The 17,278-nt window shown below is 41.5% G+C and overlaps 1 protein-coding gene across 2 annotated transcripts in view; it reads left to right on the top strand.

Moving 5' to 3' along the window:
• myo5b (myosin VB) overlaps positions 1 to 17,278 on the top strand; it is a 40,035-nt gene that overhangs the window by 15,433 nt on the left and 7,324 nt on the right. The window contains exons 12-37 of one of the 2 annotated variants that reach the window (XM_088320004.1): positions 947 to 1,087; positions 1,280 to 1,402; positions 1,621 to 1,704; positions 1,796 to 1,924; positions 1,992 to 2,089; positions 2,159 to 2,245; positions 2,954 to 3,065; positions 3,572 to 3,783; positions 4,249 to 4,405; positions 4,965 to 5,204; positions 5,522 to 5,767; positions 5,843 to 5,936; positions 7,563 to 7,693; positions 7,758 to 7,877; positions 8,734 to 8,868; positions 9,033 to 9,116; positions 9,186 to 9,428; positions 10,184 to 10,272; positions 10,352 to 10,501; positions 10,629 to 10,827; positions 13,108 to 13,201; positions 13,275 to 13,409; positions 14,727 to 14,878; positions 14,941 to 15,027; positions 15,134 to 15,284; positions 16,437 to 16,737. In XM_088320004.1, coding sequence (XP_088176130.1) covers positions 947 to 1,087; positions 1,280 to 1,402; positions 1,621 to 1,704; positions 1,796 to 1,924; positions 1,992 to 2,089; positions 2,159 to 2,245; positions 2,954 to 3,065; positions 3,572 to 3,783; positions 4,249 to 4,405; positions 4,965 to 5,204; positions 5,522 to 5,767; positions 5,843 to 5,936; positions 7,563 to 7,693; positions 7,758 to 7,877; positions 8,734 to 8,868; positions 9,033 to 9,116; positions 9,186 to 9,428; positions 10,184 to 10,272; positions 10,352 to 10,501; positions 10,629 to 10,827; positions 13,108 to 13,201; positions 13,275 to 13,409; positions 14,727 to 14,878; positions 14,941 to 15,027; positions 15,134 to 15,284; positions 16,437 to 16,737 — 3,794 coding nt within the window. The remainder of the gene's footprint in view (positions 1 to 946; positions 1,088 to 1,279; positions 1,403 to 1,620; positions 1,705 to 1,795; positions 1,925 to 1,991; positions 2,090 to 2,158; positions 2,246 to 2,953; positions 3,066 to 3,571; positions 3,784 to 4,248; positions 4,406 to 4,964; positions 5,205 to 5,521; positions 5,768 to 5,842; positions 5,937 to 7,562; positions 7,694 to 7,757; positions 7,878 to 8,733; positions 8,869 to 9,032; positions 9,117 to 9,185; positions 9,429 to 10,183; positions 10,273 to 10,351; positions 10,502 to 10,628; positions 10,828 to 13,107; positions 13,202 to 13,274; positions 13,410 to 14,726; positions 14,879 to 14,940; positions 15,028 to 15,133; positions 15,285 to 16,436; positions 16,738 to 17,278) is intronic. The other variant, XM_088320003.1, reaches the window with a different exon arrangement.

Below are 17,278 nucleotides of genomic sequence, written 5' to 3'. Positions count from 1 at the left end.
CCTCTGAATCAATCTCCCAAAAAGAGCCAGAAATGACTCTAGCCACCTCCCACTAGGGGGATATGGCTGCGGTATATATATATAATATATAATGTTACTGATATATAGGTCAGCCAATAAATCCACCATATTCAATAATTCTCTTTAAAACATGTGTTCAAAAGTAGGGATTGGCTTGAGGCAGAAATTTTACCAGATGAGAGCTCTGCGTTCCAATTAAGGTTTTTGCAAAATAAATACTTGATTTTCTTAATTTCAGTAGAAAACAAGTTGTGTTGAGTTGTGTGTCTTTTTTAGAGAGAGATAAGATTCTCGATATGTCCTCTTTCAGGACAACTTGAAATAATCGCCGAAGGTTCTTCACACTTAATATGCAACTATTGCTGCATCTTTAACCATTTTAAAAAGAAGATGTGAATGTACTGGATGCCAAAGCCCATACGTATGTCAGAACTGTACACCACTGTGATTTAAAAAACAAGAGGTAGAGAGAGGTATGCTAGTTTTATTCATTTTTTTACATATTTTCATCAGTTTTTATTTGTTTTTGGCACCCAAATTTTATTAATTTTACTCATGTTGGAGACTAAGTATACTAATGTCAGCAACAAGTCACATGGTCATTGGTCCTGCCAGAAAATCTTCTAATTAAGAGTGTCCTAGCATGTTTTTGTACATTTGGTATGGTAAGGTTTATATATTAAGTTTCACTACCAATTACTGTCATGAATAAGTGTTACAAGTTTTTCTTTTTAAGACAATAAAAGTCAAATAAGTGACTTATAACTGAATGGTGTGTCACGGACTATCTTGTTTACTTTTTCCTGGCCTTTTCGTCACCAGCCTGCCTGAGGAAATGGATTCAAATTGGAACTGCGATTTTTAGGTTTCTTTTTATGTGTGGTGCTGAAGCTGCATGAACAATATGATGCTTGTGCGCCCACAGCACGTGTTCAAGTTGGAACAGGAGGAGTACATGAAGGAGCAGATCCCATGGACCCTTATTGATTTCCACGACAACCAGCCATGCATCGACCTGATCGAGGCCCGGCTCGGCGTACTTGACCTCCTGGATGAGGAGTGCAGAGTTGGTCACTTTTCTTTCCTCTTATTGTTGCTGAATTTGAAAAAAATTCTTCCCAGAGCTCACTGAGTGGAAGGGCAGGCTTGTTCGGCAATTTTAGCATTCAAGCCAAAAATTTAATACGCGCTAAAAGAGTCCTGTCTTTTATTGATCACCTTTCTTTCCTGATTGGACTTGGTTTTGATGGGTTTGCAGGTCCCCAAAGGAACGGATCAGAACTGGGCTCAGAAGTTGTATACACGGCATTCCTCCAGCGCCAACTTTCAAAAACCTCGAATGTCCAACTCAGCCTTTATCATTGTCCATTTTGCTGACCAGGTAAGTGACACGGAGCTTCATCCATCAAATGTAATTGTGATTCATGAGGTGTTGTTAATGGGGTGAAATTAGGGGTGCACTGATCACATTTTCCCCACAGATCCGCGGTGTGTTAAAAATTCAGATATGTTCATCTCGTTCTTTGACTGTCCACAGGTTGTTGTTGTTTTTTATCTGTGTTTGAGCTTCTTGTATGTATGGTACACTGTTGCCCTTAGGTTGAGTACGAGTCTGCTGGCTTCCTGGAGAAGAACAGGGACACTGTGTATGATGAACAGATCAACATCCTCAAGGCGAGTAAGGTAAGATTCCAATCACCCCATGAAGCAGTGTTGGGAAGGAGTGAGCTATCTCCAAGACAGCCCGTCTGAGCCTGTGATTTTTTTGCCTCAGCTTCAGCTTGTCGCTGATCTGTTTTGTGGTGAAGACAATGCCCCTAAGTCGGCAAGGATCAATGTGCGGCCTGCTAGTTCGGCACCCAAGCCCCCTAATAAAGAAAACAGGAAGAGCGTTGGACTTCAGGTGAGCCAGTGCCTGGACAACCACCGCATGTGCACCAAGGCTACCACGCATGTTTTTGTGTTTTCAGTTCCGCAGCTCGCTGCATCTTCTAATGGAGACGCTCAATGCAACCACACCACACTATGTACGCTGCATCAAGCCCAATGACGAAAAGGAGGCCTTCTCGTGAGTGACTTGTCAGTGTGAAACTCCTCCCCTTTTGCTTACTAATTTACCACCACTCTGCAATTGCAGGTTCGACTCCCGCCGAGCAGTGCAGCAGCTGCGAGCGTGTGGCGTCCTTGAGACCATTCGCATCAGTGCTGCTGGATATCCGTCTAGGTTGTACCCTCCTCTTCCTCACTTACCACCTCGACCCTTCCCAAGAATAATGAATTTTTGTGTGTTACACACATTTCTAAAATCGTAACTTTTCATAATAATTATCTAGGTAATCAACTGAAATGCAAGGTTCGAAAGTATTTTTTTATTTCGTTAGAGCAATTAATTGTTAATTGTTTTAGCACAGAGTAGTACGGCTAAAGAGTGGTTAGCGCTTCTGCGGCACAGTTCTGAGGTCGTAATTTCAAATACAGCTACCAGCCTTCCTGCATGGAGTTTGCATGTTCTCCCCATGCTTGCGTGGGTTTCCTCCTGGCACTCCGGTTTACTCCCACGTTCCAAAAACATGCATTTAAGGTTAATTGGCCAGTCCAAATTGTCCCTCGGTGTGAATAAGAAAGTGAACGGTTGTATGTTCCTGTGTGCCCTGCAACTGGGTGGCAACCAGTTCTGGGTGTCACCTGCCCATTGCCTGAGGACAGCTGGGATGGGCTCCAGCACCCCTGCAACCGTACTGAGGATAAGCGGCGCAGATGATGGATGGATGGATGTTTTAGCACAGCTTTGATGGCTGTGGTGTGTTCCCCAAACATTTGGTTAGGGCATTTCTCCTTAGTAAATATACGATGAAAGTCAGTTATAAATGTGACTGTCAGTATTGTCTGCTGGCATCGAAACATTAGAAATTAATTTGTATTTTGTTTAAAGGTGGACTTACAACGACTTCTTCAGCCGGTATCGTGTGCTAATGTGCAAGTCGGACATGTCTTGTCCGGACAAGAAGTTGGTGTGTCGGAAACTTTTGGAGAAGTTGATCAAGGTGAACAGTCGGAAATTAAGATGCTTATTCATCCGGTTTAAGCAATTTGTTATCATCTTTGATCAAAAATGACAAAAACACTACATTTGGAAAATGGCAGAAAAGCCCATCACCTCTGTGCCTTTTCCTACTTTTTTCAATCTTCAGCAGTAAAATGCAGCCTCCTATTTCTCTCATACAGTCTTGGTCTATGATCCTGAATGGTCCACTTTAAACATCTACAATATTGGTGGATGTGCATTAGTACACTTTTTACCATGTTGGCAATTGCCCATAATTTGTATTGTTGCCTGTCGGGAGTGTTAGCCTTGCTTTTCCTGTAAAAGCTTGTAAATCGACAGGAAAAAAATCTGATTGAGAGCATCCACTATCTACTTTTTGGAGCACCGATGCCAGCAAAACCTTCAGACATGTTTGGCTGTGTTACTTGTTGTGCTTTGCCTAATAGATGGATTTATGGAAGGACTCCTAAATATATTTATAACTGGATTCTTCTGGTGGTCCAGGACGGTGACATGTTCCAATTGGGGAAGACAAAGATCTTCTTCCGGGCGGGTCAGGTTGCCTACCTGGAGAAGTTGCGAGCTGACAAGTTTCGCGCCGCCTGCATCACAGTGCAGAAGACTGTGCGTGGATGGCTGCAGAGGGTTCGCTACCAGAGGATCCGCAAATCTGTCATTTTGTTGCAGAGATATGGGCGAGGATATTTGGCTCGCAGGTCAGTAACTTTATTTGTAGATGCTTTTTTTCATTGAATCGGAAACAGATTTTTTTCTTTGTTATATCTTTTAAATTGACTGTTCAGTAGTGGCACTTACATACATTGATTCATGTCCTGCTTTGGTGATACCATCATTAGTTAAAATTTTGACAGTTGGTTTTTACATTTACATTTTTTGAGCCTTTTAAAGCAACCAAAAGTGTTTCACACATTTAAAATACATGACAGTTAAAAATGTATTAATAATGTCAACACTGGAAACTTTTAGGAAGATCAATAACAAGTTTCCAGAGTAAAGTAGAGCAGTCCGAAGCCAAAAGTAAAAATGTTTTTTTTTTAAGTATGAACGAGTGCACCACTGAAATTAGACTCAAATACTTGCACAACAGCATCTAAATCTAATTTGTAAGCACGGTTTTCAAAGCTGCTTTTTGTCAGAAATCACATGTTCTCTGACCCCAGGTACGCTGAATACCTGCGTCTGACGCGGGCCGCTGTGGTGTGCCAGAAGAATTACCGCATGGCCCGAGAGCGCCGCGCTTTCCTGTACGTACGGCGAGCCACCATCACCATTCAGGCCTTTGCACGAGGGATGTTCACACGCAGGATCTACCAGGAGGTAGTGCGCATGCACACGCATACACACACACACTGAAATATATTTACATGCATGCGTTAAAATGTGTGCAGGAAAAATATTTAGTCTTTGAATTGCTGTTTTGCCAAAAGAGAACCCGATTTTTGTATTCTGAATAATTATTCCATTATAAGTTCCTAGGAAGGATGGACAGATTATTTTTTTAGTCCCACATTTTTCAGCTAGTTTTCTCAAAAATGAATCGCCATTTTGAAAAATGCTGACAGCCGACGAAGAATTTCTGCATACAAGAGAAAAGGTCAAACATGAAGATTTCAGATATTTGTAAGGTTTTTTAAATTGGATGTAGGTGCCACATTAGATGACTGTTTAGTTAGTACATCCGCTTTACAGTTTAGTTCCTGGGTTAGATTCTTGAAAAGTGTAAAAGAAAAAGAAAATTTGGACGTTGTGTGCACCTTTGGTTCTTAGGAGAAGGTTTCATTAAAGCAGGACAAAAGGATGTTTGTGAGGAGGCAGGGAGGCCCGTCGTTGTCAATTTGAATAGCTCACCATGTCACGAGCTCTCTTCTCTCACCAGTTCTTGCTGCACCACAAGGCGCTCATCATCCAGAAGTATGTCCGTGGCTGGCTACAGAGGCTCAAGTTCTCTCGCATGCGGCAGGCCGCCGTGGCGCTGCAGTGTGCCTACAGGCGCACTCGTGCGCTGCGCCGCTTTAAAGTGCTCAAGACGGAGGCTCGCTCAGTGACGGGCCTAGAGAAACTCAACACTGGCATGGAGAATAAAATTGTACAGCTTCAACAGAAGATGGACAACAAGGTACTGGCATTTGGCACCAGATGTACGCAAACACGCTAAAGTTTTTATTCTCCAGCTAAAGATTTTCCTTCTTGTCGTGCTTTATATGCACGGCATGGGCTCGAAAAGGGAAGCATTGTTTGGTCGCATTTTTTTCTTAAACTTATTGAAATGTATCCATCAGGGCCCTGTATTAGCAGATGCTCAAAACCTATTTGGACTCAAATGAAAAAAAAATGTGTCGGGGAAATCCCAAGCGATTGCTTTTCTATTCGTCAACATATTCAAGCCGTATGAGTTTGTCACTTTAAGCCTGAAAATGAAACACTCATATTTAGGCAAAGGTGTACCAAGAGCAGAACGAGCAGCTGCTCCGGGCCAACACAACCCTGGGCACGGAGCTCAGTCGCGTCCAACAGCAGTTACAGCAGATGCAGCAGGCACGCAGTCAGCAGGGCAGTTCCACTCAGTTGACCGCGCTGCAGGCGGAAATGGAAGCGCTTCGCGCCCAACTAGATGGGGCCCGGGCGCAGAAGGATTTGATAGAGGAAAAGTACCACACAGAGAAGCTGAGCCTGACCCAGGTGAGAAGAGCGTTAGCTGAAACGTAGTGCGCTCGTTAACCAACAGCCAATCGAGCATCTTCTCTTTCTTGGCAGAGGATTGCTGAGCTGGAGGAAGAAAACACTCTGCTGAAGAGCCAGAAGGAAGAACTCAACCAGAAAATCAAACAAGAGTCGAGTCGCGCCAAAGGTCAGCCAACTCCAAAAGACTCAGGAAATCATTCTATCAGCAATAGTATGACTATTCAAATTTTAGCTCTGAACTTCAGTTATTTTCTTCCTTTTTTGTGGTTTTAAAGACATATTTCCTGAATTGGTTCTCTTTTTCTCAGTCGGCATGGCTTTGATCGAGTCATGGACCCCCCAAAAATAGATAGACTAATCTAAAATAAGTACTGGGTTTCTATTTTTTCTCACTCTGATTCTCAGCCGGCAAGTCCGCTTTAATTAAGGCCCCCTCGCAAAAAAAAGGTGCAACACTGCTTTGCAGAGCTTTACTTTTTGCAGGTGGTTCTTGTCCCATTAAACCAAGGAATCTCTGTATTAAACAGAAATATTCAGAATTGGTACGAAGTACTACAAGTCTTAATTGCAATAAAACACTCAATGTTTTTTTCTGTCAAAGTAGTCCTTGGCCTAAGCCTCTGCATGGCCCCCACACCAGGGGTGGCGAACCCGGTCCTCAAGAGCCGCATGTCCTGCATGTTTTGGAGGTTTCTCTTCTCCCAATAAGATGATGCAAATTTTCAGCTTGTTAGCAAGCTGTGTGGGAGGCTGATAATGATCCAGGTGATTGGAATAACCTTTATCGGATAGAAAAACTCCAAAAACATGCAGGACTTGCGGCTCACGAGGACTGAGTTGGCCACCCCTGCCCTACACCATATCGGCCAATCGTGTAGCTTGTTTTCCAACTGTGCCTATGGTAGAGGGTGGGTAGAGTAGCCAAAAATTTTACTCAAGCAAAAGTATTTTTACTCTAGAATAATATTACTCAAGTAGAAGTAAAGGTAGTCATACGTACTTGGGTAAAAGTAAAAAAGTACTTGTGAAAAAAATACTCAAGGACTGATTGACTGTAGCGATGTCATATTTATTGATTTATTTTTTTAAAAACAACATATCAGATCACCAAATTATCAAAGTCCATCCAATCAACAAAAAAATACATTTAACAGTAGATTAAAATAATCAATGTAAATTAAATTGCTTTAATAAACAATAAAATAAAAACACATGTAGCACATTTAAAGCCCCAATACTTTACTGGCTCTGCAAGCAGAACAAAAAGCTAGCCCATGAACTCAAACAGAGAAGACATTGTATATTGTAGTTGGTGTTTCGCACCCTTTTTAAGGGGAACATGCTTTTGATGTGCGGCCAGGGGTACTCTTGTGTGTTTTCAAAGTCGGTAATGCTAAGTGACATTTTTCATCTGTTTCATCCGTAAACAACTTTTCCTCCGCTGTAGTTTAATATGGTCACGTGACAAGGGTGCTACGTTTGATTGTTAAACATGGAAGAGCGGAGACAAACAGACATGCACTTACGTGGAGAGGATTTATTAAGTAACGAAGTAATGACTTCCTTGTTGCCTAGTGTAGCGGAGTGAAAGTACAGTTTTTTTTTCATACAAATTTACTCAAGTAAAAGTATATGGATTTAAAAATACTCCTAGAAGTACAAAATATCCCGAAACCTACTCAAGTAAATGTACTCCGTTACTACCCACCTCTGGCCTACGGGCATCGCAAACATGCGCACCACCACCAGGTAATTGTATTTCTTTTGTTTTTGTGTATGCGTGCGTGTGAAGAGGATGTCGGAAGCGCTTTACTGCGTGCCGAGATGGACGCTGAGCGTCGTCGATACCAAAATCTTCTAAAAGAATATTCCAGGATGGAGCAGAGATATGACAATTTGAAGGAAGAGGTTTCTCTAGCCAAGGTCAGCTAATTTTCACCCCAACTCGTGGGAAAAAGAACGTGTTTTACCACTAACCTTTGTGCAGTTCCAGCCGGGCCACCACAGAAATTCCTCGAATGTGAGCAGCTTGGAGTCTGACTCCAACTACACCTCCATATCCACCTCGGAGGCAGGAGATGCTGATGATGCCCTACAGCTGGTGGAGGTGAGCATATTTCAGCATGTATATGTGATTCTCGACTGTGATGGGGTGTAAGCAAGTGTCTGCATGTGTGGGAAGCATTGCGGCAAACTTGTTGAAAAAGGTTTGCTAATTTCCTTTCAAATAATGTCAGTCATCATTAACTTTGGCGTCTTCAAAAAAATACAAGACAGTGGCCATTCATATACAAATCTTTTAGAAATGATCAAATAACATTAACTAATCACTCAGTCTCAAACGACTGTAAAGGCCACAATTACAACATCCCCTAATCTCAAACCTACAGCAGGGCATGTAAAAACTCTACCTTGAAGAAAATGTGAAAACTGTCCGCACATAAGGTAATCCTCCTTCCAATATGACCAGGCTGCAATAAATGTTGCATAGCCACCAGTAGGCAAAACATAGTCAACATCAACAATAAGAAATAAGTGAAATTGTGCTTGAAGTCTGAGACCGCAACGATGAAGCTTCCCATTTCAATCACTGAGTCGATGCAGTAAGCTCCAAATGATGCGATTCATAAGGTCCAGGTGCTGGTCTGCTGACTCATTCAAGCTCTTCCTTCTCTTTGCTTTAATTATCTGCTCAATTATTTTTTTTACCATCGACTACTCCCCCTAATCAATCTTCCCCATTTTGCAGGACAATTGTTTAAATCTAACAGTGTTTCTGGTTGTTTTTGTAGTTAGCAATTCCTAACATTTAATATAAACCCTTTGCATCCATTATGTAATTTCATTATTTTTACTTTACAAAAGTGTGTATGGAACTGGTTGACCTTGGCAATGATCTGTAGCCTCAAAAAGATTTCTGTCTGTTGGATTGCCTGATGCATTTCTGGATGTCGTTCCTACAGGAGATGGGCACAGACAAGGCAGCAATGGACATCAGCATCTTCCTCAAATTGCAGAAGCGCGTGCGCGAGTTAGAGCATGAGAGGAAACGGCTGCAGGCCAGCCTGGACAAACTTGACGAAGCTGCCAGGAACAAGGTTGGCGTGTTAACATGTTCCGAGTTCCATTCCTGAAATTCTGGCTACTCTTTAATCAAATGAACTATTGACATTGCTAGAAGTTATCTCATTACACAATTTTAAAAGAAATAATTATAAGACATTGATAGAAAGGAATTGAAATAAATTGATACTTCTTCCAGGAAAGTGATGAAGAGGCTGCAAGAATTTCCAAAAACGCTGCCGCTGAGCAGGAAGCAGCAGAATTGGCCTACAATAACTTAAAGGTATCACAAATTTCCATCAAACATTTCATTAGGGAAAATAATCTCATGGTTTTTGTGGCATTGTTAAAGCGCCAGGAGCTGGAGTTTGAAAACCAGAAGCTAAAGAACAACCTCAACGAGCTGCAGCGCAGCTTGAGTGAGAGGGCGGCCGATACTGACGTTTCCCAACAGATGCGGGAAGGCTATGATGTCCTGATGAGTCAGCTGAAGGCGGCCAATGAGGAGCTGGATGCACGCAAGGAAGAAGTGGTTTTACTCAAGACGCAGCTCGTTGGCGCCTCACAACAGCTCTACCAAGACACACTTGCACAGGTCTTGACGCTTTAAGAGACCCAAAAGTCTACAAAATAGTAACATGTCCTGTGAAGGTGTTGAAACGAAGAAAGAAGAAATCTAACAAAAACAGGAAATAAGGATACTTTTATTTAAAAAGTCAAAAATAGAGGTTTGCAATGAGAGGTGACGCTTTCGAGGAGGGCACCCTATACTTTTTCCAGTAACGTTTTCCTTTCCTTATAAGAATCACACGTAGGCCTAAATGTAAACATTTATCATTTATGTTTATTATCAAATATTAATATTTTGTCTCTTCACATTAAATGGACAGAAAATCATCGCTATATTTATTGGAGTATTATTACCTTTCTATAGATTTCACTTACTGTGTATTAGCCCTATTAAAGATTTTCAATTTGATTCGTAACTCACGCATTGTGTAATCAGCTGTATTGTGCTTAAAATTCCTACATCGTGCAGCATATAGAAGCTTCACATTGTTTTCACTATTCAACAATCAAATAAGCTATTTTTACTGTATTGAGTAAATGAAAAACTAAACCTAAGATAAACAACTACAACTCGCATCATAAGCCTCTTTAGCTTACTAGCCAAAACTGCTATCAAGCTCAAACTATCGCAATGTCCCACACAATTATAACAAACATTGAAGGTACTACATAATAGCCGATTAAACTAGCGAACAAAAGCCAGCTACTTTAAAAGTTAAATTAATTAAGAGTCAAGTTATCCAATTGTGAACTTTTTTTCTGTTTTGTGCCTAATAACAGGAGGTTGAGAGCAATGCGGACTCTGAGATTCTTCCGTCAGACAAAGAGCAGGCCCTGCTAGTCTACCAGCGTGTGTGCGAGTCCAAAAAGTAGGTTGCATTTAAACTGCTGTTGGCTGCACTCTCCGGCTAACCTCTGCTCACTAGCTCCCTGCCGCTAACTCCTTAGCCCTCTGCCCAGCAGCCTGCTCGCTTCCCCTTTCTCTGATGTCGCTTCCTCTCTCTCCGACGTCACTCCCTGTCCCCAGTTTGACTGGGTCGGCGTAAATGAGGATGGAGAAGCTTGGCTGGCATATGCAGGTCTCAAGGAAGTCACCAGGTTGACTTTTGCTGCTTCTTCTGCAACTTGTATCTGCTTTTTGTTGTGCTACTGCTACATGCTTCCAATAGCTAGAGGGGCTTTTGTGAGTGCATGCATGGTAGTCACAGTGTTTTTGGTTGTGTAGGCTCCTCGAGCATGAACTCGAGTCTCAGGAGCAGAATCATGGTGTGGAGGTGGCAGCACTGCTGGCTGAGGTCGAGGCGCTTAAAGAGGATGTGGAGAAGAAGCAGGAGGCGCTCAACTATACCACATCCTTGTCACCGGAGGCCCTGCTGGAGTACAGCGTGCAGCTGGAGATAACCAGACTCACTAATGACAACCTAGTTAGTAAAAAGCTAAACTTCTAAACCCTCCTTTGTTATTAGGTTAAGTATCGCATTTTCAGAACTATAAGGTGAACCTAAAAACCCCAATTTGGTGAAGAATTTATAGGTGCGCCCTAAGTACCGCAGAATACCTTCGATAAGGTTGAAAAAGCTTAGAGTAATCATAGTTATGCTTACCATTCAGGATTATACAGTACCGTATTCGGAAAATTATTTTGCAACAATTAAGCAAATTGATATACAGTGGGACCTCGCTACTTCGCGGTTCGACGTTCGCGGCTTCAGAGCTTCGCGGTCTGTAATGGTTAAAAAAAAAAAAAAAAAAAAAAAATGCACAGGTCTTGACGCTTTAAGAGACCCAAAAGTCTACAAAATAGTAACATGTCCTGTGAAGGTGTTGAAACGAAGAAAGAAGAAATCTAACAAAAACAGGAAATAAGGATACTTTAATTTAAAAACCCAAAAATAGAGGTTTGCAAAAAAAAGGGGGCGTCACTGCTTCGCAGATTTTCACTTTTTGCGTTTTTTTCGGCTGAACGGCAGCGGACGCGGGATAAGGCGGCCGGCTGGATGGGACGGGGTAGTGGGGGGGGGAGTCGGACAACTGGTGGTCTAGTGGTAAAGTGGTGGTGCTCTCACTGCCACTATTCCAGTTCAATTCCCATCGCATGCATCCATCCATTCCATCCATCCATCCATTATCTGCACTGCTTATCCTCTTAGGGTCGCGGGCGTGTTGGAGCCCATCCCAACTGTCCTTCGGGCAGTGGGCGTGTGACGCCCATCGCATGCAATGTTATAAGATCATGGTCGGACATTTATCGACTGATTAATCATAGCAATATGTACAATTAGTCTATAATAGCCCAACGGCAGTCTCTTAGCTTTAATGTAGTCTCAATTTTATGCGCCTTATAGTCCGGTGTGCCTTAATAAAAAAAATATGACAAAAAATAATTTTGGGGTGCACTATTAGTATGGAAAATACGGTATACCGTATATACAGTACATGTGATATGTATTAGAGGTAAGATCGGGCCCAAAAAAAGCACCCGAGCCCGACGCAGGCCCGAGGGGTATTAAACCCGACCCGGACCGAGCCCGACTAATTAACTGGATTTGCTGGCCCGGCCCGAGGGGGCCCGAAATTACATATTTTATTTATAAGGAGGGGTGATTTATGATAACAAATTAAACTCTGCCTTTTGTTACAACATCTAGGCCTAAGTTAAATAAAACTGTATAAACATTTACATCTTTTATATTTCTGTGTCTGCACTGCAGATGTTACATTAAGCGACAATCTGTCATTGACGGGTTTTTTTTTTTTGAGGTAGCGAAAACATTTAAGGGCGTCCGTCATTTTGACGACTTGATCATTGGGCCATAATCCACAGCAGCAGTAGTAGTACGTCCTTAAGATTTTAGCGCGGCACTATCATTGAGGGGGTGTTGACGTGTTGTGCCCTTTTCCGACTCCTATGCAAATCCCCCCCCCCCCTGATCGTATTCTATATAAAACGCTTATTAAAACAATAAAGCGAGCTAATTATAATAATTGGGAGATCCTAGTCTATATAACGCGTTTATTTAAACAATAAAGCGTGATTTTATTCTGCAAATTGCGTTTTTTAACGCGGATGAAAATGTCATGTACACTTCCGACAAAAGCGATCGTATTCTATATAAAACGCTTATTAAAACTCTTACCAGAGTGCGTTTTCCTCGTCAGTTCTCCTCTCTTGAGTTTATCCTTAACTTCTTGTTGGTCCGACTCCATATCGGGGATACCAGGCCAAAATCACGCGAATTTGCGGAGGGGAAGATTATTAAGAGGACAGCATTCACGTCACGTCACGTGCACAGAGCATGCTCTGGCTCCGTTAAAAGCAATTACAGCTCCTTCTCCGTTTTATCCAAATTATTTATTTTATAACAAGTATTCCTTGGTCTAGTATCCATACATAGTTTAAGTATATATTTTTAATGAACATATATTTATAATTATTAATTAATTTAAAAAAAAAAAAAAAAAAAAAAAAAAGGCAGGACCCGACCCGACCGTATGACTGACATTTCAGGCCCGACCCGGCCCTAAATTGCCTCGGGTTCGGGTTCGGGCTCGGGCCATGAATCTTAGCTCTAATATGTATAGCCTGCAGGACTCAGAAAATGTTAATATTGTAATAGAGTGTCCTATTTCATGCGATTCTATCGAAAATGTCATACACAATGTCATACGAAGGGGTACAAATGACACATGTGGTTTGTGCGCAGGACCTCAAAGAGGTGGTGGAGAAACTGGAGAAGAATGAGCGCAAGTTGAAGAAACAGCTTAGGATTTACATGAAGAAGGTCCAGGAACTAGAAGGTAAGCCATTCAGCTGCTACGTCATCACGACTTCCGCAACGGCCATAATAGCTGTTCTGATGCGTTTTCTTAGCGGGTCACAGCGGCAGCCGCATCAAGTCTGACTTAGGGCGTCACGTGATGCTCCAACGCAAGGAAAAAGACTTTGAGGGCATGCTGGAGTACGACCAGGAAGACGAAGCTGTCCTCGTCAAAACACTCATCACAGGTTGGACACAACTTCTTGTCGACATCCTTCCTTTCAGTTTTAATGGACAGTTATGCTTGTTTGAAATCCTTTTTTTTTTTTTTATCGGGCAGTACACATTTTATATACTTTGTGATAGCGTAATAAAGGCGGACAAGACGATGAGGCGAAGCAAATTTGCATGCTTAGAGCTTCGATTATGAAAATCAGATATAAAATGTTTGCTTAGCCAAACGTGATTCGGCTCAACCAAAATTCTATAAAAAAATTGGGTAAAACCTAACCCAATTTAGATCACTAATTCACATTTCTCTTTGTATTGCATTTTTGGTATCCAGGGATACAGATACCAAACTGCTTCAGTTCGTTTAATAATATTACAGCATCCAAGGGGACAGTATAACAAAAACAAACTGGTTCCATATACGCACAACAACAAAAAATATGTTAGAAAACAGATCAAAACGCAACAGTTCCTTGACCTACCCAAAAAGAGTAAATAATGTAAATCGACCCGCTACTGTGGGTAGTTCCACACGTGTGAGACACCTGAATTCATTATTGTAATAAAAAGGAAAAAAAATAACCTTGCACAGCACATTATATGTAGAACAATAAATTTAAAAGTCCAATGAAGTGGGTGGAACATGCAACAAAATAACTAAACCAGGCAGGTTAGTCAATCTGGGCTACTTGGATCGATTTAATGCACAAACATATGTAAAAACACCCTCAAAAAGCGATACAGAACAATTTAAAGAAATGTGTTCTCTTATGTAAAATATGACATTTGGTTTAAGAGGGCAAAACTTTTAGAAAAAAAATCTGTTTATTTTTGTGTAAAATCTCTGGGGATTTTTAAAGCAAAGCCAAAACAATATAAGGAGGATTAAATTTATCAAAATAGTTGATTGGTAAATGTTTTGGCGAAGTATATTTTTTTGGTAGAGTGTGGTTCAATGGCTAAAAATCCTGATGTCATTGCTATCAGTGTGGATAAGCTCCCCCAAATCCCTTTCCACCCCTGGTTAGTCTGTGTCTTGCCATAATTTATTTACTTTTTATTGTTTCAAACATTGTGTGTGTCTGTGTAATGGGTGTTTCGGGTTGTTGGGTGGGGATAAATGAGGGTATTTTATAGTTTTATAGTCTTATTGTACATTAAATGTTTTATACAACACTTTGAGTGGCAATTATTTGCCTAAAAGTGCTTTAATAAATAAATTTGATTTGATGATAGAAGTCCTATAATGTATATATATGAATATGTCAATCCTTTTTTATCGGAATCTGCTTTGTCGGCTAACATCTCCTGGTGTCATTTTGAACGTTTTGCAGACATGCATCCAAGCATGTTATCTGGATCTGTTCCGTGTCTTCCTGCGTACATCTTGTTTATGTGCGTCCGCCATGCCGATTACGTCAATGACGACCGCAAAGTGGAATCGCTGCTCACCGCTACAATCAACGCCATCAAGCGCGTCCTCAAGGTCAGGCCCACTTCTCTCGCAGTTCCCTGTCACCAGGCGTGACTTAGCGTCTTTCTGAACAGAGGAACGAGGATTTTGAGACCACGTCCTTCTGGTTGGCCAACACCAGCCGCCTACTGCACTGTCTCAAGCAATACAGCGGAGATGAGGTGATGGTTAATCATTTTCATGGCGATGTCAAGTGGTGTTCTGTCGACTTGGTGCTATTGGCACAAAATGGCAAACCAGGTTTTAAATTTGACACTGTGTGTGTAGGCTTTTATGGTCCAGAACACGTCCAAACAGAACGAACACTGCCTAAAGAACTTTGACCTGGCCGAGTACAGGCAGGTTCTCAGCGACCTCTCCATTCAAATCTACCAGCAGCTGGTCCGCATTGCCGAGGCCGCCATCCAACCCATGATTGGTACGTGCTCTCTCACCTAGCCACAACCTTATTTGCTTATATATATATATATATATATATATATATATATATATATATATAATATTCAATTCTACTCTATAGCATATGAATAACATTCAATAATAATTAATAATATTTTATGTTGATAATGTGTGTATTATTTGCCCTCATGTAGGTTTTAGATGAGGGGATGGTGTCATAATAGTCTGTAGTTTGCAATACTCTTTGACCTGTGCAGCCCTTTGAGACTTTTTGTGATTAAGGGCTATACAAATAAACATGACTTGACTATATGAAGTATCTTCATAACTTGATGACTACTTCGAACGTTCCATATAACCTAGAACAGTTTACTGTATTTTCCAGACTATAAAGGTGCACTCAAAACCTTAAATTAGCCGGAAATCTAAACGTGTGCCTTGTTATCCTGTGCGCTTTATGTGCGGAAAAAAAATGGAAATGCACAATTGTCTAATATCATAACTGTGCAATTGTTTATCAGCCAATGTTTTCTTTTTTTCTTTTTCTTAGCTCCTAAGCGTTGTAAGCGGCAAATGTTGTTAAATACGTGCAACCATACGTTTATGTATTTCAGGACAACCAAATTACTTCCCACAATGCCTTTCGCCACCTTTATTTCAGAATATTGTGAGTTTTGTGAAGACTTTGCGGGTCGGCATTACAATAATGCGTTTTAGTGGTCCCTAACCCTTTCTGTACCATGGACCGGTTTTACATCAGACAATATTCTCACGTCAGGCCCAATAATAACATCAACTACATGGCGTCGTGACTAAAAATAGTGCGTTGATTACATAAAACATCATGCATTTGTGGTTTTGACTGCATCTCTAATAGTCTACTGAATAAAATCTGGTGATCTCTTGCCGCAATCCCGGTTTGATTCCCATTGTATTCAAGTTTTGCAATTGTGATCAGCGATATGTTTCAACCAATGCACAAATATGGTACTTATTTTTAGGGCAACTTTAACCCTCTGCGGTTTTAATTCTATATGCCTTACATTCCAGTGCGCCTCATATGTGAAGAAATATTACAAAAGACTAACTTTTGGGGGTGCTCCTTCTAGTGCGTAAAATACTTTTTCAACATCCTTCTACTTCTATACATTCTCCATGTTTTTTCTGTCAGTGTCAGCCATGTTGGAGAGTGAAAGCATTCCTAGCCTGGCAGGAGTCAAGCCCGCCGGCTACCGGAACCGCTCGTCCAGTATGGACAAAGACAGCAGCGGAAGCGCGCCTGGCGGCTACACCCTGCAGGCGCTCATCCGGCAGCTGGGCCTCTTCGACGGCCTCATGCGGGAACACGGCCTGGATCCTCAGATCGCCGGACAGGTGGTCCGACAGCTCTTCCACTGCATCAATGCCGTCACGCTCAACAACATCCTCTTGCGCAAGGATGTCTGCTCCTGGAGTGCTGGCATGCAGCTCAGGTGGGTATTTGCATGTTATATTTTAAAATGAGAAAAACAAGATATACAAAGGACTGCCTCAGAAAATCATACAGTCGTTGTACGGGTGTTAAAATCCTTGAAACTGCTTGAATTTTAATGTTGCATTTACAGGGGTTGAAAACGGCTTAAAATTTTGGCTAAAGTGGTTGTAAACTCTTAAAATTGTTGCCCTGTCTCGCAACAAGTCTGCTCAAAAATGATGCCGACACTGCTCTCTGGTGGCTTCACTTTGTCATTGCATTTCTTCTTCCCTTTTGATTAACTGCAGCCGGCATTACTATGTAGGGTATCGCCCAAGAGGACAGGTGCATGCTACACCTAAACAGGGCACTATCTAATGTGTAGGAGTGCAATGATTACGTATCAATTATGGACATTTATTAAGGACTATGCAAAAATACGAGCTTCCCAGTGCTACACTGTAATGCAAATAACATTCTGCAACTGAAAATGTAGGCTACATATTACTGTCATTTTGACTTACCCCAATTTGGGGAGCGATTCTCAAAAACAAATATAT

The sequence above is a fragment of the Urocampus carinirostris genome, chromosome 16, assembly GCF_059441175.1.
Source record: "Urocampus carinirostris isolate Australia breed hairy pipefish chromosome 16, RoL_Ucar_1.0, whole genome shotgun sequence".
NCBI classification, from domain to species: domain Eukaryota; kingdom Metazoa; phylum Chordata; class Actinopteri; order Syngnathiformes; family Syngnathidae; genus Urocampus; species Urocampus carinirostris.
This window is presented reverse-complemented; position numbering and strand designations above follow the sequence as displayed.